General features: G+C 42.7%; 1 protein-coding gene across 8 annotated transcripts in view; it reads left to right on the forward strand.

Annotated features, from left to right (window-relative positions):
* Window positions 1-25,471, forward strand: part of cep170aa (centrosomal protein 170Aa) — a 187,209-nt gene that overhangs the window by 37,733 nt on the left and 124,005 nt on the right. For 5 of the 8 annotated variants that reach the window (XM_073050490.1, XM_073050493.1, XM_073050492.1 and 2 more), the window contains exons 2-4: window positions 11,921-12,064; window positions 12,574-12,606; window positions 15,332-15,421. In XM_073050490.1, the coding sequence (XP_072906591.1) occupies window positions 11,960-12,064; window positions 12,574-12,606; window positions 15,332-15,421 (228 nt within the window). In that variant the 5' untranslated portion in view covers window positions 11,921-11,959. The remainder of the gene's footprint in view (window positions 1-11,920; window positions 12,065-12,573; window positions 12,607-15,331; window positions 15,422-25,471) is intronic. The other 3 variants (XM_073050494.1, XM_073050498.1, XM_073050497.1) reach the window with 1 other exon arrangement.

Consider the following 25,471-nt stretch of genomic DNA (forward strand, 5'->3'; position numbering starts at 1 on the left):
AATCAGGTTTATTATCACTGTTTTATATGATGTGAAATTGTTGGTCCCTTCTGTTGTTGTTGAAGTATATGGGCCAAAATGTCAATTGTATATTCACTTTCCTTGATGCTGCCTGACCTGCTGAGCTCCTCCAGCATTTTGTGTGTATTGCTCTGAATGTCCAGCACCTTCAGAATCTCTTGTTTAAGAATGTTCTCCTTCACCCCAAGCATTGAAATTAAATATTCATGTGGTATTGATTGGTAATCTTAATACCTCAACTGGATCGTTAAAAATTTGTAACACTTGACTTTTATAGTAATGTGGTGGTGATATATTTATTCAGTTAAAATTTTTAAATGGCCACCCTTTTACATACATATCCTGCACTACTTAACCAACGTACAGTATATTTTGATTCACTTTAAACAGCACAACGTTGTCGAGCATCTATTAGTACTCCATAGCTGTGTGCCTGTTAACCTGCCAAACTAAATATTGGAAGAATTCTGGCTTCATGATCTATTGGATGTTTGGCAAAGACTATAGCAGCTGACCGTCCTTGCATTTTTTTTTCATGTTAAAAGCATTTTTCAGGGTCATACAATATACCAGAATTAAAGGACTGCAGAAGGTCCTGAAAAGCTATAGAGGGTGGTACAAGTGACTAAAAGGCAAGGTAAGGTCTTTGGAATAATTGTAGGATAATTTTAAAGTTTGTGGGAGATTTTGCTAAGAGTTGTGTACTGTTTACATTGGACTGACCATCCCAGGAATTTGTTTTGCCAATATTACAGGCTGTGCTCATCCTGAGACCAAGAAGCAAGTGTAATTTAAAAGCAACCTGGAAGTACAGTTAAAACAATTAAAGACGTTAAAACAAATACAATATGCCTAATAAGCTGTGTGGCAGACTGAAGAAAACATCAAGGAGATGTCATCATGTCTGTGAAGTAGTCCAATTTGGTAGGTCAAATATGATGGCAGAATATAATATTAATGGTAAGTCTCTTGGCAATGTGGAGGGTCAGAGGCCATAGGACACTCAAAGCTGCTGTGTAGATTGACTCTGTGGTTAAGAAGGCATACAGTGCATTGGCCTTCATCAATAGTGGGATTGAGTTTAGGAGCAGAGAGGTAATGTTGCAGCTATATAGGACCCTGGTCAGACCCCACTTGGAGTACTGTGCTCAGTTCTGGTCACCTCACTACAGGAAGGATGTGGAAACAATAGAAAGGGTGCAGAGGAGATCTGCAAGGATGTTGCCTGAATTAGGGAGCTTGCCTTATTAGAATAGGTTGAGTGAACTCAGCCTTTTCTCCTTGGAGAGACGGAGGATGAGAGATGACTTGGTAGAGGTGTATAAGATGATGAGAGGCATTGATCATGTGGATAGTCAGAGGCTTTTTCCCAGGGCTGAAATAGGTAGCACAAGAGGGCTCAGTTTTAAGGTGCCTGGAAGTAGGTACAGAGGAGAAGTCAGGGGTAAGTTTTTTTACACAGAGAGTGGTGAGTGTGTGGAATTGCCTGTCGGCAACGGTGGTAGAGGCGGATACGTTGGGGTCTTTTAAGAGACTCTTGGATAGGTACATGAGCTTAGAAAAATAGAGGGCTATGGGTAACCCGAGGTAATTTCTAAGGTAAGTACACGGTCGGCACAACATTGTGGGCCGAAAGGCCTGTATTGTGCTTTTTGTGTTTCTATATTTGTACGACTTAAAACTGGGCTTTTTATGAACTTGGGAAGTCCCAAATTAAAATTTCTAATTCAGTTACTGTTGTTATGAAGGAAGCGGAGAGCACCGTATATAATATTTTCTGATGTTTTCCTTTTGTCTGAGTTTTCAATAATATGCTATGATTTAAAAATCTTTATTCTAATTTTATATGTGTGGTAATTAGTTTAGAATTATCATTATCCCTAATTCCCTGCCATTTCCCAATATGTTTCTTCTGATAATCTTTTCACGTGTTTTTCTAATGACTCTGAATAATAGTTGCAACTGTGTAATCATATATCATTACATATTCTGATATACCTTGTGGGGAGTGGTTAAAGGTGAGCAGAAGTTATTTTTATAATTGAGCAAACATCAATTCAGTTTCACCTTAACTTTTATTTGTTTAAATTTAAATAGCTTATTTTTCTTGTCTTTAATCCCAGCTATTTCTGAGCTCTCCTTTGTTAAAAAGTTTTGGACTAGTTTTGTGGACAAAAGTGGTCTGCAAAATTTTATGTAAAGACTTGTGTAGAATTGTATTAAGATGTACAGCACAGAAATGTAACAGACATTTTTTTAATGCTCTGTAGTCTATACCCTATCAATTGACCAACAGATTCCTTTCTTGCATACTTTGTGTCGTCCTCTTAATTGTACATTTTCAGTTTACAATTCAGTTTAAGGCCATTGTCTTAGATGAAACTTTAGTGCTGATTTTCTTTGATTCTAGTTCCATAAGAAGCACTTCCTCTGTCCTCTAATCTCTTGCTGTAGAGACCTTTTGGAGTAGAATATTTTTGAAGTTGGATGTCAGGCACATGAACAACATAGCTTGATTACAAGAGTTGCTTGAACATGTTTGGAACTTCTGTGTTGGAGATATTACCTTGGGAGAGGTCACTAACTCGGTGCCTGTATGGAAAGCACCTGAAAAGCTGATCAGAAGGAACAGATATTGGGAAATATCAGGGAATTTTGACCATAATGACTGGAGGAAGCACAGTAGAAGTTTCCCTTGTCATGTACCCCGTGACCGGGTTACCAAACCAGCAGAAATGGAATAATACGTTGGAGTCTGGTGGTACAGCATGGATGCATGAAGCAGCACCAGGGCAATTGACATTGTAGCAGAGAAGGAGTTGGGGAGCATTATCAGGGATGGTTGGAACATGGACTGTTCTACATAGCCAGTGAAAAGACAGGCAAAGTTGAGCCCCAACTGGGTGCCCATGGCTGTCTCTTGAGTTTGGAGAAAGTATGAGGAGCTGAAAGAAGTTATTGAGGGTGAGGACCAGTTCCGCCAGATGGAGGAGGGTAGTGGAGGGGAACTGGTTAGACCTTTTATTGAGAAAGAAGTGGAGAGCAATTCAGAACTGTTTTGCTCACTGGTTTCAGGCATTCAGGCTTGGAGATGCCAGGAACAGTCAGGAGTGAAAATGAAACGTTTTCACTCCACTTTCTTACTGCCTGCTACATCACTGACTTTTAGAGCAGGAATGAAGGTCCTCCATCTCTACCTGTCCTTGGCTGAAACCACTTTTGGTCTTGGTCTTTGCAGTGCTCAAGGCTTCCCTCATCATGCCAGTAGCTTCCTCTCAGTGATCACTGCTGTCGACCATGCAAGCCCTGGGTGGAGACTCGGGAATACCATTGTACACACAGGTAGAAGGATTCTTCTTTGCTGTTTCCATTACAGTTTTGTCTGATCAGTCAGGGTTGTTAGCCGTGAGCTGAACCCCCGGACATGGAGGGCCAGTGGCCCACTCTTAGTCTGGCCTCTGCCCTTTGACCTGTTTGGCATGGGTGACCCTACCAGGAGCCAAAACATAAAGCACTGACTCCAGCCAACATAGATCTCTGGGTCATTGAGGCTCACAAGCCTCCAAACCCTATGACAAGGTTGTAGTCCTCTTGGAGGCTCACTTATTCAACAAGTTAGAAAATACAAAGTTGAAGTTATCAGCATTCATCTTGAATGTTACAAAGAAAATGAAGACTTGGATGCATTATATGAAAGTATTCCGTGATCAGCACTAGGTGCCTACACTGATTTTGTTCATTTACAATCAATCAAAAGAACTTGGCAGCATACGTACACTGGATGAATTCCTCTGTCAATTATTATTTTATAGTACTTTAGTAGTATTTGTAACATTCTAATTTGTTCTGTATTTCATTTAAATTCAAAATTTGTTACTCAGTTAAATAGTTGTTTATCTTTTTAAATAGTTTTTTAACTATTTTGTAAAGAAAGTTTTTGGCATATTGTCCTTCATAGGGCAAAATATTGAGTACAGGAGATGGGATGTCAGGTTGAAGTTGTATAAGACATTGTTGAGGCCTAATTTGGACTATTGTGTGCAGTTTTAGTCAGCTATCTACAAGAGAAATGTAAATACGGTTAAAAGGGTACAGAGAAAATTTATAAGGATTTTGTTAGGACTGGAGATCCTGAATAATAAGATAGAACTTTATTCTCTAGAACATAGAAGATTGAGAGGAGATTTATTAGAGGTATACAGAATTGAGGGATATAGCTAGGGTAAATGCAAGCAGGCTTTTTCCACTGAGGTTCAGTGGGAGTCGAAGTCTTGGGTTAAAAGTCAAAGATGGAAAGTTTAAGAGAAACACAAGGGGAAAATTCTTCACCTGAAGGGTGATGAGAGTGTGGAATGAATTGTCAGCACAAGTACAATATGCAATTTCAACGTTCAAGAGAAGTTTGGATATTACATGGATGGTAGGGGTATGGAGGGCTCTGGTCTGGGTGCAGATTGATAGGACTAGACAGTTTATATTGTTTGGTACAGACTAGGCTGACTGAAGGGTCTGTGTGTTGTAGTTTTCTATGACTCTATTTCCATGAAACTTTGGCAAATTGAGACAGCCACTTAATTGGGTTAAAATGTACTGGTCCTGATGTGTCCCAGTTAACCAGAACCCACTATGTTTGGGGGAAAAAGTAAAATAGTGCAAAAAGAGGGGGAAATTAGTGAGAAGGTGGCATGGGTTCATTGTTCATTCAAAAATCTGATGGTAGAGGTTAAAAAGCTGTACCTAAAAAGTTGTGTGTCTTCAGGTGTCTGTACCATCATCTTGATGGTAGCAATGAGAAGAGGGTATGTCTGGGTGGAGGTCCTTAATGATGGACACCATCTTTTAGAGGCATTGCCTTTTGAAGATGTCCTCTGCTCATGAAGCTTTTGACCATGATGGAGCTGGCTGAGTTTGTAACTTACTGCTGCCTTTTCTGATCCTGTGCAGTGGCCTCTCCATACCAACAGCAATGCACCCAGTTAGAATATTCTCCATGGTACATTTGTAGAAACTTGCAAGAGTCTTTCGTGACACACCAAGTCTTAAATTCCTAATGAAACATAGCTGCTGTCGTGCTTTCTTTGTATTGCATCAATATGTTGGGCCCAGGATAAATCTTCAGAGATGTTAACACCCAGGAACCTGAAGATATTCACCCATTCCACTGCTGATCCCTCAATGAGGACTTGCATGTGTTCCCTTGACTTCCCCTTCCTGAAGTCCACAATCAATTACTTGGTCGTACTGACTCAATCAGCAGATCTTATGTATGCCTCCTCATCACTATCTGAAATTCTACTAGCAGTAGTTGTCTTCAACAAATTTATAGATGGCGTTTGAGCTGTGCTGAACCACACAGTTGTAGGTGTAGAGAGAGTAGAGCAGTGGGCTAAACACACATCCTTGAGGTGTGCCAGTGTAGATAGTCAGCGAGAAGGACCTGTTATTTCTGATCTTTCTTCCAAACTGTAAATCCTATCCTTCCTGTAAACAGCTTCCCAGAACTACTTGCAATGGTCTAGTTGGCCAAGCCAATAAAACACAATTTAATTTACTTGCTACCTACGCTTGCTACAGGAGACACTGCCTCAAGCCTTCATATAGTTATTTACATCAGGGAAGGAGGTACAGGAGTCGGAGTGATTCAGAAGGAGCTTATTTCCCTCTGCTATAAGATTTCTGAACAGTGCATGAACACCACCTCATTATACTTTCCTTGCACTATTTACTTAGTAATTTGTAGCAATTTTATGTTTTTACTGCTGCTATAAAACAATAAATTTCACTTCAAATAAGGCAGTGATAATAAATTTGATTTTGAAGAAGGCATTATCTACCATTAGTGATCCCCACCATCTGGGCCATGGTATTTTCTTGCAGCTACCATGAGGTAGAACAGAAGCCTAAAGTCCATGCTACTGGGTTCAAGAATGATGAGATCACCCTCAAAATGGAGGAGTAACACCTTATATTCCGTCTGGGTAGCCTTCAACCTGATGACATGAATATCGATTTCTCTTTGCGTTTATAAAAAAAAAAATCCTTTCCCCTCTTCTCCTCTTCTATTCCCCTTTTACCTCTTCTCACCTGCCTATTACTTCCCCCAGGTCATCTCTTCCTTCCCTTTCTCCTATGGTGCATTCTCCTCTCCTATCAGATTCTTTCCTTTCCAACCTTTTACTTTCTCACCCACCTGGCTTCACATATCACCTTCCAGCTATTCCTCCTTTCCCTCCTCCCACCTTTTTATTCTGGCATCTCTCCCTTTATTTCCAGCCCAAAACACTGACAATTCATTTCCTTAGATGCTGCCTGACCTGCTGAGTTGCTCCAGTATTTTGTGTGAGTTGCTCAAGGACATTCTGTTCTTGAACCAACCAGCAAAGTTTTAATCACTGTAAGTCAGCAACATGATGTGTACTTCAATCACTTTGCACTAAAATAGACTTTGTAGTTCTCTAATTGTGTTTTCCTATTTAAAAATGATGTGCATAACATGGATTTAATTTATATTTTTGTGAATACTGCTTACATGTGCTGTGTTGCTACAAGTAAGGGTTTCATTGCATTTGTGCACGCATGTACTTGTCCATATAATACACTTGACTTTGACCTTTAAAGAACCACATATATGCATTAAATATCCACTTCCCTAATGATTTCAACTTGAGGTGCTTTTCGCTGTTATTTCATTTAATTGAAGTGGCTACCAGCTCAGCAGTATGATTCATTCTTTCTTGCAGTTAGACATCCACTGAATGCAGTACAATGAAAGGTATTCTGTGGTAAATCCCAACTTTAAGATGAAATATTAAGCCAGAAGCTTTGACATTGTTCTAAAGAGGAGCAAGAGCATTTTGCCTGGTGTCCTGTTCAATTTTTTTCACAGCCATCCCACAAATATCTATTAGCTACTATGCACTGGAGATTAGCATGTCACTGGCAAACCCAATGTTTATTTCCAAAATATTTGGTTAGATTATCCCTACATTATCTTCGCATTATTCCATTATCTTCAATTTAGACAAATGAGGGAAAGGCTGCTTGAAGGTCCAGCCCTCAAACTTGGCACAGATGCTGTGGTCATGCTTTCCTGTGTGCTCCTAAGACTGGGGGCTATCTACACTACACACTGGGAGGTTTTCATTAATACTGTTTCATCAAAATCTTGCAAATTCCCTTGAAGGAAAAATGAACATCAGGAAACTCCCATTCCTAGCCCACATACCCAGAATGGAGACCCAAATTAATGCTTAGTCATAGAACATAGAAATCTACAGCATATCACAGGCCCTTTGGCTGCAATGTTGTGCCGACCATGTAACCTACTCTAGAAACTGCCTTGAATTTTGCTTGTATATAGCTCTCTATTTTTCTAAGCTCCATGTACCTATCTAAGAGGCTTTTAAAAGACCCTATTGTATCTGCTTCCACCACCGCCTCCGGCAGTGCATTCCACACACCCACCACTCTCTGTGTGGAAAAACTTACTCCTGACATCCCCTCATGCTAGCCATTTCAGCCCTGGGAAAAAGCCTCTGACTATCCACACGATCAATGCCTCTCATCATCTTGTACACCTCCATCAGGTCACCTCTCATCTTCCATCGCTCCAAGGAGAAAATGCAAGTTCACTCAACCTTTTCTCATAAGGTACGCCCTCAAATCCAGGTAACTTCCTTGTAAATCTCCTGTGTATTCTCTCTATAGTATCCACATCCTTCCTGTAGTGAGGTGACCAGAACTGAACATAGTACTCCATGTGGGGTCTGACCAAGGTCTTGTATAGCTCTAACATTGCCTCATGGCACTTGAGCTCAATCCCATGGTTGATGAATGCTAACACACCATGCACCTTCTTAACAACACTGTCAACCTGCGCAGCAGCTTTGAATGTCCTTTGGACATGAACCCCAAGATCTCTCAGATCCTCCATATTGCCAAGAGTCTTGCTATTAATATTTGTATATTCTTTCTTCAAATTTGACCTACCAAATTGAAGCATTTCACACTTATCTGGGTTGAAGTCCATCTGCCACTCCTAGCCCAGTTCTACATCCCATCGATAGCCTGTTGTAACCTCTGACAACCCTCCAGACTATCCACAACACCCCCAACCTTTGTGTCATCAGCAAACTTGCTAACCCACCCTTCTACTTCTTCATCCAGGTCATTTATTTAAAAAATCACAAAGAGGAGGGGTCTTAGAACAGATCCTTGTGGAACACCACTGGTCACCGACCTTCATGCAAAATACGAGCCACCTACAACCACCCTTGTCCTTCCGTAGGCTAGCCAATTCTGGATCCACAAAGCAAGGTCTCCTTGGATCCCATGCCTCCCTACCTTTCTGAAGGATTCTTGCATGGGGAACTTTATCAAATGACTTACTGAAATTCATTTACACTACATCCACTGCTCTACCTTCATCAGTATGTTTTGTTACATCCTCAAAGATTCAATCAGGCTCTTAAGGCACGACCTGCCCTTGACAAAGCCATGCTGACTATCTCTAACCAGTTTATATCTCTCCAAATTTTCATAAATCTTGCCTCCCTGGATCTTCTCCAACAACTTGCCCACCACAGATTCACTGGTCAATAATTTCTTTGAGTTATTTCTGCTCCCTTTCTTGAACAAGGGAACAACATATGCAGCCCTCCAATCCTCTGGTACTTCTCTGATCCCTATTGATGACGCAAAGATTATCGCAAGAGGCTCAGCAATTTCCTCCCTCGCTTCCCACAGTAGCCTGGGGATATATGTCATCCGGTCCCAGTGACTTATCTAACTTAATGCTTTTCAAAAACTCCAGCACATCCTCTTTCTCAATGTCTATATTCTCAAGTATTTCAGTCCGTTGTAAGTTGTCTCCACAATTGCCAAGGTCTTTTTCCTGGTGAATACTGAAGCAAAGTATTCATTAAGTACTTCCATTACCTCCTCTGACTCCATGCACACGTTTCAACCTTCTCACCTGATTGATCCCATTCTCATACGGCTCATCCTCTTGCTCTTCACATTGAATGCTGTGGGGTTTTCCTTAATCCTGCTCACCAAGGCCTTTTCATGGCCCCTTCTGGCTCTCCTAATTCCACTCTTAAGCTCCTTCCTAGCAACCTTTTCTAGAGCTGTAACAGTACCTGGTTTCTTGAGACTTTTGTAAGCTTTTCTTTTCTTCTTAACTAGATTCTCTACATACTTTGTACACCATGGTTCATTATCTCTACCGTCCTTTCCCTGCCTCAATGAAACATACCTATGCAGAACTCCATGCAAATGTTCCCTGAATATTTGCCACATTTCTGCCATGCATTTCCCTGAGAACATCTGTTCCCAATTTATGCTCCCAAGTTCCTGCCTAATAGCATCATATTTCCCCCTACCCCAATTAAATGTTTTCCCAAATTGTCTGTTCTGATCCCTCTTCAGCGCTATAGTGAAGGTGATTGAGTTGTGGTCACTACCTCCAAAATACTCTCCGACCGAAAGATCTGACACCTGACCAGGTTCATTTCCCAATACCAGATCAAGTACAGCCTCTCCTTTAGTTGGCTTATCAACATATTGTGTCAGGAAACCTACCTGAACACACCTAACAAACTCCACCCCATCTAAACCCCTTGTGCTATGGTAATGCCAATCAATATTAGGAAAATTTAAAATCTCCCATCACAACAACCCTATTATTATTGCACCATTCCAGAATCTGCCTCCCTATTTGCTCCTCAATATCCCTGTTACTATTGGGGGTGGGGTCTATAAAAACAGCCAGTAGAGTTATTGCCCCTTTCCTGTTTCTGACTTCCACCCACATTAACTCAGTAGACCATCCTTCCATGACTTCCTCCTTTTCTGCAACTGTGACACTTTACAGAAGGAGCAATGCCATGCCCCCACCTCTTTTGCCTTCCTCCCTGTTCTTTTAGAAACATCTGAAGCCTGGCACACTCAGCAGCCATTCCTGCTCCTGAGACATCTAAATCTCTGTAATGGCCACAACGTCATAGTTCCACGTATTGATCCACGCTCTTAAGGTCATCCACCTTGTTTATGATACCCTTTGCATTAAAGTAGACACATCTCAGATCATCAGGCTGAGTGCATCTTTGCTCTAACATCTGCCTACAAGCCGTCTCTACTTGTGCTTCAACCTGCCCATCCTCTGCCTCTTTACTTCAGTTCCCACCCCCCTTCAAATCCTCCTGGATATTGGTCAGTCTCAGATTCAAATGCAACCCATCCATTTTGTACAGGTCCCACCTGCCCAAAAGAGGTCCCAATGATCCAACAATCTGAATCCCTGCCCTCGACTTCAATCCTTCAGCCACCTTATTCTATTCCTATACTCACTGTCATGTGGCCCAGGCAGCAATCCCGAGATTACTACCTTTGAGATCCCGCTTCTCGGCTTCCTTCCTAACTCTGCATTCTGCTTTCAGGCCCTCTCCCTTCCCCGCCCGTCTACCTATGTTGTTGGTACCAATATGTACCACAGCTTCTGGCTGCTCACCCTCCCATTTCAGGATATTATGGACGTGCTCAGAAACATAATGAACCCTGGCACCTGGGAGGCAAACTACCATCCTTGTTTCTTTTTCACTGTGAGCAGGCTACATTATTGCATGTGTCAAGGAAAGAGATTGTCAGGAAATAATTTAAGGGTATTCTTAAAGCCTCCCTGGGGGGAAATGTGCAACTTCCGCATAAGAACCCTCTAGCCCTTGTCCATTCAAATGGATCAGGAATATTTGTACTGAGAACCTTAATGTCCATGCATCAGGAGGTCAGATGCTCAGAGTAAATGCTGGAAGGAGCACATTACTTAACAAACTGCCCATTCATCTGCTCCACCAGTCACCTCTTATCTCATCCATGGAGGAATCTGCTGTTCCCTCCTTCGACTCGTCAGCCACTTCAGTTCTCCTTGAACTGCAGACATCATTGAACAATTCAACTTTGATCATGAAGGATCATCGCAGAACACCAGTGACTAAACTTAAAAGAATTCTGTGCAAAGGAGTCTTTGTTTCACTCAGCTTTTTAAAGTATGAATGAAATATTTCATTGTTGATTTTTTTTTTAAAGGATCTAAAGGCTCTGCCGTATGGAATCTTGATGGTATAAAATTAACGTATCAGTACCTGAAGTATCTTGGAAAAAAGCATGAAAATCAAGTGTCTTAAATGTTTTCTGTTGACTTCTGAATTGTCCTCCAATGAGATATCTTACCGAATAAGCACTTTGTTCTGGAATGAACTCAATTACATTTTATACAATGTATTTTGGCAAAAAAGGACAAATAAGGTTACCAATTATATACACTAAGAAGGGAAAACATCCTATAAATGATTATGCTATGATTCTGTTAAATTAAAAGTAATAAATCATCTTGGTAAATGTCAATTGTGGGAAAATATTACAACTATCATAACAGATTAAATCAGTGTTCACTCGTGCCACAATGATGTAGCTATTTGGTAGTCATTCAGAACCTTTCGTGAAGTAATTGCAGATTTCCAAATACCGGTAGAAGTGGCTAAGTACAGTGTTTTTAGGTTTGATGTGCTGATTTGCTGTTTTGTAAGAAGAATTTTGAAATACGCTCAATAATATTTCATGGGAAGTCAGATCAATGTTTAAAAAATGCATTTAATTGCTTTTGCTGTTCTGGAACTACAAGTATCATGCAGCTGTACACTTAACAGCTGGGAGCTTGAGTATAAATTTTCAGCCATCCTCAAATCCAGCAGCCTCTGTCATTTCCTGTGATATCTTCTGACATTTGGCTTTAATCAGAGCACATAATGCACCAATGTGTACGGCAGGGTGCATTGTATGGTTCTCGTTGTGTTGCAAAGAATAAGTGAACCTTAAAATATATATTTTCTTTATTCCACAGGATGACGTAACCTTCAATGAGGATTTAGCAGCAGCAGAAATGAGCTTGACATCCTGGTTTTTGGTGAGCAGCGGAGGCACTCGTCACCGCCTACCACGTGAAATGATCTTTGTAGGCCGGGATGACTGTGAATTGATGTTGCAGGTAACTGACTGAAGGGATGATGCAGTTTTTTTTCTGTATTTTCAGCTGAACTCAAACTTGAGCTCAGCAAAGCAATTCAGATTAACTGATTTTATTTGCATCCTTTGACAGAATTTATTAAAATTATTTAGATTATTTACAATAGACTACATTGTTTAATTAGAATGAAAGTTTTTAGACATGAATGTGACTCTTACTTTCTGTGTGTGCTCAGCTTGGAAGAGAGAAGCTGCAGATCTGAAACAATCCAAAATGAATGTTGCCACATCTAATATTTGCTTGAATTCCAACTTTCATGACATCAGATGTATTTTGGCCAGTGGTGAAATAATATTTTTCCCTAAAACTTTTATTCATTATCATCTTTATCTATGCCACAGAAGTTTGTTTTTATTATTTGCCAGAAATTAAACCCAAGTGTTTTCCAGCATTTATAAAGCTTTTGTTTTCTTTCCCCTCCTTTTCATGCACTTTTATTTTGGATAACTTCATTTTTAAATTTTTTCCAGATGGCCAAAGTGTGCAAAGTCCTGCAGATACGAGTGAGTAGGAAGAATATATGAACAAGTGTTATTTCTTTAGGATTGGAATTTGTTTCCTAAAGTTGTGTGACAGATTTTAGTGAAATAAAACTTTTTTAAAAAAAATATATATATATAGTACAGTGTAAATCACATTTAAACTTCTCTTGTATTCCTTCTCCTCCCTTAGCAACAAATATGTGTGGACATGAGCCTTTTAGTTTAAAACTGGATATGAGTGGCAATTATTACTTGTCACTTTTAAAGCTGCATATTCTCTTTATTCAAATTCACCCATTAGCCCTGTACTCTTGCCACAGCTGTAGCCTAAACTGTTTCCAGTATATTTTGGTATTTGGGTTCCTCGCCTACATAAGAATTTTGGCCTGTTTTCTTTCAGGCATCATCTTAAATGTTACCAAGAAAAATTATATCATCATAAAAGTAGTGTTCATATTCAGTAATTTCTCTTCAGCTCAGGGTCAGCAATATCAGTAGAATAGTACAATAGTGCTGACATTCAAATTATTCAGCTAATCTGATTAAATGACTTTAATTTACAGATATGAACAGTTATCTTCAGACTCAATTATTTTTTTGCCTGGAACCTACAATGCATTCATGTGGATGCTGAAGAGAGATGTATGAATACAGTAAACAATGTGTCACTAAGTTGTAGCTAGAATAGAAATCCTTTAGAGAGTTTGCTTTAAATTACTAGAGATAATCAAACATTAGATATCTAGATGTTCATCTTTACTTTAAATGCCTGTGAATCTTATAGATTTCTCCTCTAGTTTTGCAGCTTTGATTTTTAAATACCTGAAGCTTTTCCAATTGATCTGGCATGCAAAAAAAAAATCCATGTATTTGTTTTTCGTCCAATTAAAAGATTTCTACAATTTCAGGACTTTGTTCTAAATAAAATTTATCTAAGTTGTCAAGATACCACTAATTTGACCTTTAAACATGGTCGTGCATGTTTTGGTGAGCCAGTTGTCTCTTGAGAAAAAAAATCTTTGTTTAAATGTGAGTGGAAATATTGGAAACTAGGACATGTCAGAACTGGAAAAGATGGTTAAAAATTGTCAATTGTTGGCTTTCCATGTGTGGACATTATCTACCTTTTGGGTTTACTAACTAACATATTTTCTTCCATAAGTTCACATTGGGATATTACACCACTATGGATGACTTTTGCACTTTTCTTCCTTTGTTGACCCAATAAAGGGCTTTCAACATCAGCATAAGCAAATTTTTTTTGTGTTTCTACATCCCCCCCCCCTTTCATGTGCATGCATCTTTACTTATTAGTTGTCTTTTCAACTGCAACCATTAGCAATAGTATAATTAAATCACCTATTGAAAATCTGCTTTCGCAACAAGTCTTTACTATCTTTTCACCTTTAGTCAATATGAAACTGACTAACTGTTCCAAGGATTGATATCAGTGGTCTAATGTAGATAACTAATTGTATGCATTGTTTACTCTCCATATTAATCTGTGAAAAGTATTCTGTATTTTTAAAGCAAAGCATGCATGGAATATTTAGCAGAAAGGTAAATAAAGTAAGTCCACATTTCCAAATGTTTTCTCTAGCTTCTCAGTACAGATGAATGCATAGAATTTTGCAGCATAGAATTGGGTGATTTCATCAGATAGGATGGTGCACCACACAAGACCTTAAAAATCAAATTGTAAAATAACGTGGAGACAAGCCTGGGATTAAAAAGTTGATGTTTATTAGTTGCCATTTTGGTTGGCATTATCATTTGCAATCATTGCTTTGTGGGAAGGGGCAGTTTGTGCCCAGTGAGCCTCCGAAAAAGGTTGGAGATAAACAGCAGTCTGTTAAATGGATTGCCAGCTTGAATAGCTGCTTGATGTTCCTTCAGGTTGAAACCCATTACACTTCAAAATTAGGCCTTACATAAAAAGTTTCATACAGTATTGCTAACTTGCATGAAAACTACCAAACAGTTCTACTTCTGTATTACCAGGCTTTGTAATACCAAAGAAAATTTGTTGTTTAACTTCTCTTACAGCATATGTGAATATTTAATGCTTCATTTTCAAATAGCTGGCAGAAAAATCTACCTTTTTGTCTTGCAAGGGATTTCATGATTATAAAATTCCTCTGCAGGCCAGATACCTTTTAGGTATCTTGATTACAGTACATAAACATCATAAAACATTTATTCCTCATCTGGGCTGAATATGGGCAATTGGGACTAGTGGGGAGGGTATGGACTAGTTGGGCTAAAGGGCCTGCTTCTGTGCTTTATTGCTTTTTTGACTTTGTAGATCCCAAGTAGGTTGGCCTCTATGTAAATCAAGATCTTGGCCCTCAGAGTAGGCAAGAGGTTTGATCCTTGCATATATTTTGATGTAATGTTCTTCTTCTGCACGAGGAATTCTTGGGTTGCTTTGCAAAAAGTAGGAGGCAAACTGGAAAGAAAATAAAGCTTAAAAATGAGTGGCAAAATCAAAGGGGAGGATTTTGAAAACAATCTTTAAAATCAGCCAAGAATTAGGAAAATGAAATGTTAACCATAAACAATTCATTCTGTATTACAGCTAGATTTCGTATCAATAAAGATAGTGTGAACTATAATAAAGGATTCTGTAGTGGAGTGAAGTGAATCTGGTTTTGAGAAATCTTCAAGTAAACATGAAATGAGATTGTTTGTTTTTATTCTGAATAAAATAAAATCTGTGGGAAAATATTGTTTTCTCTTTTCACAGTCCCGCAGTGTGGACAAGCAACATGCAGTGATCAACTATAACTCTACTGAAGATGAGCATAAAGTTAAGGACCTTGGTAGTCTAAATGGGGTAAGAGAGCCTTTGATAGTCAGTAACTGATACTATATTTTTGTTGGAATTTAGTTTGATTTATTTTAATCACTATGTGTCAAAACGTCTTTTCTGTTGAACTCAAACTTTTTATGTACAGAGATCCTGTCTGACCTGTTGAGTTTTCAGCTTGTGTTTCCAACAACCTCTATATAGTGCTTTTGAAGTAATTTGTGTGCAGGGCTGGGAGGTATCAGAGTTCAGATGAGTGCTCTGGAGCTTATCATCTCAACTCTTCCACTTTAGTGCTTAAGTACTTCCTGAATATCAGCTAGATGACCAAATTCTGGATAATCCTTCCCAATTTTTCCACCTTATTTATTTTCTTTATGAATTGTAATACATTTTTCATTATGAGTAAACTCTTCTCAGGCTTCCAGCCGGGTAAAGTATCAATTTTAACCGATGTTTCGATGACAAACTCTGCTGTTGATGAAGAAATGTCGGTTAAAATTGATACCTGTATATGCCAGGAAAGCACCAGATCCTCCTTCACAGTTTCCGTTGTTACGTACCCCGTAACTGGGTTGTCAAACCAGCAGAAATGGAACACTTGTTGGAGTCTGTAATTACTAGAAACTAATAAAATTTATTAGTAAATTATGTAATACAGTACACTAAATGCAAGGATATAAATGTAACAGGTTAGCAATGATAATATACACATATACACAGAAATATGGGAATAGGAATCAGCCAAGCTCTATCGAAGTCTAGGGGTAAATGATCAGTCTTCAAGTGAAGCAGAGTTCAGTTTAGTTTGGTGTAGTTCGAGGTAGTTGTTGTGGTACAGTTGTGGGGGGGGAGAGAGTGAGATACAGCTGAAATTTCAGGCAAACCTTCCGTTGTCTTCTTGTCCCGTTGTGGTCACCGACTGTGACCTCTCTGATCCAGATGCGACCGTTCTTCCGTAGTGAACCTGTCACCCAGCCAAGGGTAGACACACAACAGGTCCCCACCGGTCACACCCTGTGAGCCTCTGGCTGATTCCCACAAATCAGTCCTCCAAACTCCCACCAACTTGTGGGGGCACAATGCTCTCTCCAGGGTCTTGTGGCGTGTCTGCCTGCGTCTTAGCAAACCTGCTATTTTATCTCCCCCACACCCCCCCCCCCGATGGGGTATCACCTGTCCATCAAACTTCACCACTTCCTGTTGTCTCAGCAGGAGTGGTAACGAGCAGTTCAGGTTCAAAGCAAATGTCCGTGGCAGTATCAGTGCAGATGCCAAAATACTGAATTTTGTCTGTGTGTGTGTGTGTGTGTGTGTGTGTGTGTATATGTGTGTGTGTCTCTCTCTCTCTCTCTCTCTCTCTCTCTCTCTCTCTCCCTCTCTCCCTCTCTCCCTCTCTCCCTCTCTCCCTCTCTCCCTCTCTCCCTCTCTCCCTCTCTCCCTCTCTCCCTCTCTCCCTCTCTCCCTCTCTCCCTCTCTCCCTCTCTCCCTCTCTCCCTCTCTCCCTCTCTCCCTCTCTCCCTCTCTCCCCTCTCTCCCCTCTCTCCCCCCCCCATTTTGAATGGCTCTCCCTTATCTCTCTCATTAGCATTTTGGATGGCTCTCTTTTATCTCTCTCTTATTAGCAGCATCCGTTCTGCAGCTCTGCTTGGCTTCACACATAACACCATTTTTCAAAAACATGTTGGTCTTGAATAGGGACAGCACTGTAGTGTAGTGGTTAGCACAGCATTTAATAGTACCAGCAACATGGCTTCAATGGCCGCTGCTGTCTGTCAGGAGTTTGTACATTCTTCCTGTGTCCGCATGGGTTTCCTCCCACAGCCCAAAGACATACTGGTTGGTAGGTTAATTAGCCGTTGTAAAATTGTCCCATGATTAGGCTAGGGTTAAATCAGACATTACTGAGCAGTGCAGGTCAAAGGACCGGAAGGGCCTATTGAACACTGTATATGAATAAAATATAAACTTTGTAGATTAATAATATTTATCCCAGGCCTTCAATCTACCACCTAAGATTAATCTTTTTTAACATAAACTTTTGAACATTGATTGCTATCAGACCTCACTTTGTGGGGATTTCTGGTTATGATGCTCTCTGAACAATTTGGTTCACTAATCTCTTCCATCAAAGTCAAATCTGTTGCCCTTGCAAAGTCTGATTTGTGGCCACGTTGCACTCTGGAATGACAAAAGAAGCTATTCACATTAAGAATGAAAAATTCTGGAAAAACAGTTCAGAAAATATCTGTGGAAAGAGGAAAATATTTCGGGCATGGGACTTGTGATCAGTCATCCAGTTACAAAAAAACTTTATTAAAGGATAAAAGCAGGCTGAGTAACTGGCAGTGGCCTAAACCCTAAATTCAGAAACCACAGTCATTCCCAACCTTGCTGACCTGGTGATCATGTGGGGACTGGTGTCTAAATTGGGAGAGGTATCCCGAGTGAGGGCCTTATATAGTTGCACTCACAGAATCGCTCCTTGCAAACAGCATGCCAGATCACTCCAACACAAACCTAGGATAATTCCTTTGCACTGGCAGACCTGACTCTGAGCTAATCGTTCAGTGGAATATAGGTGAATGAGTGATACCAGACCCCAAGAAGTCTTATAGCATCAGGTCAAATGCCTGTCATCTACCTCAGATAATAAATCAGTGCTCCTCCATTTTTAAACAAAACTTGGAAATTACAGTGAGTAACCAGGGCATAGAAGGTATGTTAGCATGGTGGCACCACCGATGACCCTAGAAAGCTGAATGGTGATGGACATAGTTGTCAAACTGAATCTGTGGCAAGAGATTCAACAAGGATAATCAGTGAATGTTGTGTACTTGGATTTTCAGAAGTTGACATACTTTCAAAGCTGTTATAAGGCTGCTTAACAAGTAAGAGCCCATGGTATTACAAGAAAGATGCTAGCATGGATAAAGCAGCGGCTGATTGGCAGGAGGCAAAGAGTGGAAATAAAGGGAGTCTTTTCTGGTATGGCTGCCTGTGACTAGCGCTGATCAACAAGGGTCTGTGTTGGTGTGGTGAACTAGATATACCTGTCTGACTGCTCCTGTGGCTCCTCCCACAGACCCTGCTTACTGCTCCTGTGGCTCCTCCCACAGACCCCTGTATAAAGGCGACTGTGGGCTGCTGCTCTCCCTCATTTTCCCCAGGATGTAGTGTTGTTTATTCTTCCAGTCAATAAAAGCCGATATCTCGTTTCCTAAGTCTCAGCGTGAGTTATTGATGGTGCATCAATTTTATTGACTGGAAGTTAAAACATGGAAACCGTTTTACGCCCAGAACGCTTAGATTTGGACCCCCAAGACCCTGAAGCAGCTCTTGCCTTTGAACACTGGCTTGTATGCTTCCAATCATACTTGGAGGAGGTTCGTGCCACCGACTCAGCTGTTAGGCTCAGACTTCTCCTCTCGAGGGTCGCCCCAAAAGTTTATTCATTCATCCGGTACCTCTCGACCTACGAGGGGGCGCTTGACGCCCTCAAAAGACAGTACCTGCAGCCGGTGAACGCAGTTTATGCCCGGCATCGCTTGGCAACACGAAAACAGCGGCCTACTGAGTCGACTGCTGAATTTCTCCGAGCTCTACAGGCACTCGTGCGGACTTGTGACTGCCAAACGCTCACAGCGGAACAGCATGCGGAACTCTTGGTCGGAGACGCTTTTGTGACTGGAGTCAGGTCAGTGTATTTGCGCCAGCGGCTGCTGGAAAAAGCTGATCTTACCTTACGCTCAGCGATAGAGACGGCTGATACGTTGGAGGCTGCACAGCTGTACGCCGAGGCGGTCCAGCCGCGCGATTCCCCGGTTCCGAGCGAATTCGCCAACGCCGCTGCCAGTCGCGGTATCACGAACTCCTCGAATTCGCCAGGCATAAAACTCTGTTACTTTTGTGGGCTTCAGAAACATTCCAGAAACAGCTGCCCGGCTCGCGAAGCGACTTGTTCCAGCTGCGGGAAGAAGGGCCATTTCACCAAGGTCTGTAAATCTAAACCGCGCCCGGGGTCGAGCAGCGCTGCGTCTGAGACCTTCAACGCTGGCTACCGTGACCCTCGATCAAAGCGCTCCGCACCAGCTCGCAAGGTCGATGATGGACATCCTGGTGGAGGGGCACAGGACTAGCTGCCTGTTTGACACGGGCAGCACTGAGAGTTTTATTGACCCGGCCACAGTGCAACGCTGTGAACTCGTGACACGGCCGGTACGTCAGAAGATCACCTTGGCTTCTGGGTCGCATTCCACAGACATCCGGGTGGGTTGTGTAGCGACATTGGTGGTGCAGGGCACAGAGTATCGGAACTTTGCGTTCCTGGTCATGCCTCGACTGTGCGCACCTGTGCTGTTGGGGCTCGACTTCCAGAGCCATCTCAAAAGTGTGACTATGGCATATGACGGGCCCCTCCCACCACTCACTGTCAGGAATCCTCAGTTTGGTGGGACTTCGCCATATACTCCGTTACCACACGCACATACACACCGAACCACACATCCCGCCCAGCACCATGCCGATAGCTGTGCTACTGACACTACTTGCAGCCTCTCCACCCTCAAGATCCCTCCCCCATCGCTGTTCACCAACCTGACCCCCGACTGTAAACCGGTGGCGACTAAAAGCAGGAGGTACAGCGCAGGGGACAGGGCCTTTATTCATTCAGAGGTGCAGCAGCTGCTCGGGGAGGAGATCATTGAGCCGAGCACAAGCCCATGGTGGTCCCAGGTGGTTGTTGTTCGGACTGGGCAGAAAAATAAGATGGTTGTGGACTATAGCCAGACCATCAATAGATTCACGCAGCTTGACGCGTACCCCCTACCCCGCATCACGGATATGGTTAACCAGATAGCTCAGTACAAGGTGTACTCGACAATAGATCTGAAATCCGCTTATCACCAGCTCCCCATCCGCCCAGAGGACCGCCTCTACACCGCCTTCGAGGCGGGTGGCAGGCTCTATCACTTCCTGTGCGTCCCATTTGGTGTCACAAATGGGGTCTCAGTCTTCCAGAGGGAGATGGACCGGATGGTGGACCAGTACAAACTGAAGGCCACATTTCCCTATCTAGATAACATCACCATCTGTGGTCGCGACTGGTCGGATCACGACGCCAACCTCCAACGATTTTTCCAAGTGGCCGAAGCTTTGAACCTCACTTATAACAAGGACAAGTGTGTGTTCAGAACCACACGACTCGCTATCCTTGGGTATGTCGTGGAGAACGGGGTCATTGGCCCTGACCCCGACCGTATGCGCCCCCTGTTAGAACTCCCTCTTCCCACCACTCTCAAGGCCCTCCGGTGGTGCCTGGGTTTTTTTTCCTATTACACCCAATGGGTCCCCCATTACGCAGACAAGGCCCGCCCCCTGGTTAGGTCTACCACTTTTCCCCTCTCTGCCGAGGCCCGCGCGGCCTTCAGCTGAATTAAAGGGGACATTGCCAAAGCAACGATGCATGCGGTGGACGAGACCATTCCCTTCCAAGTAGAGAGTGATGCCTCTGACGTCGCGCTGGCTGCTACCCTCAATCAGGAAGGCAGACCAGTGGCGTTTTTTTCTCGTACCCTTCAAGGCTCTGAACTTCGGCACTCCGCGGTGGAGAAAGAAGCCCAGGTCATAGTGGAAGCTATTAGGCACTGGAGGCACTATCTCGCCGGCAAAAGGTTCACCTTGCTGACCGACCAGCGCTCGGTTGCGTTCATGTTCAGCAACCAACAGCGGGGCAAAATCAAAAATGATAAAATTTTGCGATGGAGAATAGAACTCTCCACCTACAATTATGATATCCTGTACCGGCCTGGCAGGCTCAATGAACCCTCTGATGCCCTATCCCGGGGAACGTGTGCTAGTGCACAGCTCGACCAGCTGTATGCCCTTCATGCCCATCTTTGCCATCCGGGGGTCACCCGATTTTACCATTTCATTAAAGCCCGGAACCTGCCGTACTCCCTGGAGGACATCAGGACGATGACCAGGGACTGCCAGATCTGCGCTGATTGCAAACCGCACTTCTACCGTTCTGACACTGCGCAGCTTGTCAAGGCCACCTGCCCTTTTGAGCGACTGAGTGTTGACTTTAAGGGCCCCCTTCCCTCCACCGACCGCAATGTCTATTTTCTCAGTATTATTGACGAGTACTCGCGATTCCCCTTTGCCGTTCCCTGCCCCGACACTACTACCACGTCGGTCATAAAAGCCCTGCGCCAGCTCTTCACTCTGTTCGGATATCCCTGCTATGTCCACAGTGATAGAGGGTCCTCCTTTATGAGTGACGAGTTGCGCCGGTTCCTGCTAGCTAGGGGCATTGCTACTAGTCGAACCACGAGTTATAATCCCCGGGGGAATGGCCAGGTGGAGAGGGAGAATGCCACAGTGTGGAAGGCCACACTTTTAGCCCTTAAGTCAAAAGGGTTGCCGGTCTCCCGATGGCAGGAGGTCCTCCCTGAGGCACTCCACTCTATCTGCTCCCTGTTGTGTACGTCCACAAATGCCACCCCTCACGAACGCCTATTCTCTTTTCCCAGGAAGTCTGTCACTGGGACCACCCTACCAGTTTGGCTGACGTCCCCGGGGCCAGTGCTGCTACGTAAACATGCGAGGAGTAATAAGTACTCCCCGCTGGTCGAGAGGGTTCACCTCCTGCATGTTAATCCCCAGTATGCCTACGTGGTCTTGCCTGATGGGCGGGAGGACACGGTCTCTGTCCGCGACCTGGCGCCCGCCGGAGCAGCAGACCACTACCCCGAACATTCCACGGTAACTATGAACCCTATACCCGAGGTGACACCGCACACACCGTGCCACACCCAGACTCCTCATGACGCTCATGTACCGGGCATCTCGTACGCGTCTATTCCGGGGACCTCGCACACACGCGAGGGATCCCTGACACCTCCAGTTGGGACAGAACCAACCCACTCTCTGCCTCCGGTGCAAACACCACCTCCGGCACCTGTGCAATTGCAGCCGGAGCTACGTAGATCGCAGCGAACGATTCGACCACCTGATAGACTTAACCTGTAAATATACTTGGGGACTTTTTTAAAACAAAGGGGGGGTGAATGTGGTGAACTAGATATACCTGTCTGACTGCTCCTTTGGCTCCTCCCACAGACCCCTGTATAAAGGCGACTGTGGGCTGCTGCTCTCCCTCATTTTCCCCAGGATGTAGTGTTGTTTATTCTTCCAGTCAATAAAAGCCGATATCTCGCTTCCTAAGTCTCAGCGTGAGTTATTGATGGTGCATCAGTTGGGACCGCTTCTTTTTATGTTATATTACATATCAATGAAGTAATTGCTGGCTTTATGGCCGAGTTTACAGATGATTCAAAAATAGGTGAAGGGTCAGGTAGTGTTGAGGAAGCAAGGAGGCTGCAGAAGGACTTGACAGATTAGAAGAATGGGCAAAGAAGTGGCAAATGGATACATTAGTGGGAAGTGTATGGTCATGCATTTTGCTAGAAAAAATAAAAAGGTAGACTATTTTCTACATGAAGAGAAAATTCAAACATCTGAAGTACAAAGGGACTTGAGAGTCCTCATGCAGGATTCCCTAAAGCAGAAGTTCACAACCTTTTATTTATGTCATGGACCCCTACCATTAACCAAAGGGTCTGTAGACCCCAAGTTGGGAACCCCTGCCCTAAAGTTTAACATGCAGGTTGAGTCAGTGGTGAGGAAGGCAAATGCAATGTCAGCATTCATTTCAAGAGGTCTAGAACATCAAAGAAGGATTTAAAGTTGAGGCTTTATGAGGCACTGGCAAGGCCTCACTTGGAGTATTGTGAGGAGTTTTGAGTCCCTTATTTAAGAAGGGATGTGCTGACATTGGAGAAGATTCATAGGAGATTCAAGAGGATGATTATGGGAATGTAAACGAGGACTGATTGAAGGCTCTGAGCCTGTACTCCCTAGAATTCAAAAGAATAGGGGGTGGGCGGGGTTGGAATCTCATTGAAACCAATCAAATGTTGAAAAGACTCAATAGAGCGGATGTGGAGAATGTTTGCTGTGGTAGGGGATTCATTTAGAATGGAGATGAGGAGGAATCTCTTCAGCCAGTGTGTCTGGAATTTGTTGCCACAGGCAGCTGTGAAGGCCTGGTCATTGGCTACGTTTAAGGCAGAGGTTGATTGATTCTTGATTAGTCAGGGCATGAAGGGGTATGGAGAAAAGTCAGAAGATTGGGGCTGAGAGAGAAATGGATCAATCATGATGAAATGGCAGAGCAGACTCAATGAGACAAAGGGTTTTATGATAAACCCTGTCTTTGCTAACCTACCTGCTGCACTTATGGTACATGGCAGTATTGTTGGGCCTGTCATCATGTGGGAGATACCTTCCATCATAGCATTCTGTGGCATTACTGTTGTGCTAACTCCAATAGACTAGGAATACATCTGACAGCACAAAACTGGGTATTCATCAGGCATGGTGGATCATTACCAGCAGCAGAAATGTTTTCCACTACAACCTATAATCTGCTTGAGCACATTAATACTACTGTTAACTTCAAGGCAGGGGATCATCCCTGGTTTAATGAAATCAGTTTTATTTGTCACCTGTACATGGAAGCATGGAGTAAAATGCATCGTTTGTGTCAGCGGCCAGCAGTCTGAGGATGTGCTGGGGGCGGCTCACAAGTGTCACCGTGCTTTCAGCAGCAATTTAGCATGCCCACAACTTATTAACCCTTATGTCTTTGGAACGTGGGAGGGACGAGAGCACCTGGAGGAAACCTACATCAAGAATCTACATACTCATGACTGACAGTAGCAGGCATTGAACCTCAATTGCTGGTGATGTTAAATATTATACTAGACACTTTGCTACTGTGTCGCCCTGCAGATTACAAAAAGCAATGGATCAACCCTAGTTTAATACAGATTTCAGAAAGCCATGCTTAGTGCAGCATTAGGCAAACCTAAAGAAAATGTGTGGTGTACTTTTGGTGGTCAAATATAAAAGGAAAAGTATACAGTAATGGCAGGACCCATGAGGCCATTGATACAGAGGGATTTTGAGGAAGATAGCTCCTGAATGTAGCATCACAAGTCAATAGGATGGTGAAAAAGGTATATAGTATGGTTGGCGCCACCTGAAACTGTAGATGGAGCGATATACACACGGAGGGAAATAAACAGTTGATATTTCGAGCAGACATTATGAAGGGTCTCGGGTCAAAATATTGACTTTTTTCCCCTTCATTGATGCTGTCTGACCTGCTGAGCTTTTCCTCCGGCATTTTGTGTGTATTGCATATGGCGTACTTGCGTGTTGAATATGAAAATTGGTGTGTCGTTGCAGCTTATAAAATTTAAGCCACGTTTGAAGTATCGTGTACATTTTTGTTTATAGGGGAAAGTAGAGGTTTTCAAAAGAATGCAGAAGGTGTTCTCCAGGATGTTGTGTGGATTAGAGGTATTAAGAGGTTGGACAAACTTGAACTGTTTTCTATGGAGTATCAGGCACTGATTGAAATGTAACAATTATAATAAGCACAGACAGGGTAGATTAAATGTCAAATACTAGAGGGCAGAGGTTTTAAGATGAAAAGAGGGAAAGTTGAGCAGCAATTTATTTGGGAAGTTATTTTGTTCAATAGTAAGTGCCTGGCACCGGCTGCTAGGGAGGGTGGTGGAAACTGACACAATAGCAATGTTTAGAGCCTTAACAGGCAGGAAGTAGGGGTGATATAGACCACATGCAGACAAATATCTAGTTCAAATTGGCATCATAGTCCATATAGACATCATGGGCTGAAGGGCCTTTTCCTGTGCTGTTCCTGTTGTGTTTTAAATGCTAGTTATACAACTTCAGAACAGAAGACTCAAAGTGTGACAAGGAGCCAAACAGCCAAAAATGGAGAGAGCCAAGTGTTTCCATACCAGCAGAGTAATACTTGGCAGTCCTATTGCATCTAGCTGTGAATAGTGGTGGGCAATAAAACAAGCATCAGGAGAAATAGAGATGATAAACAATGGCAATGCCTAGAATGTGAGAGCTAAAAACAAACTACAGTGACCAGAAATACCAACTGAATGATCTGACTTGAATTCTTAATGTCAA

Source organism: Hemitrygon akajei, chromosome 7, assembly GCF_048418815.1.
Source record: "Hemitrygon akajei chromosome 7, sHemAka1.3, whole genome shotgun sequence".
Lineage (NCBI taxonomy): Eukaryota > Metazoa > Chordata > Chondrichthyes > Myliobatiformes > Dasyatidae > Hemitrygon > Hemitrygon akajei.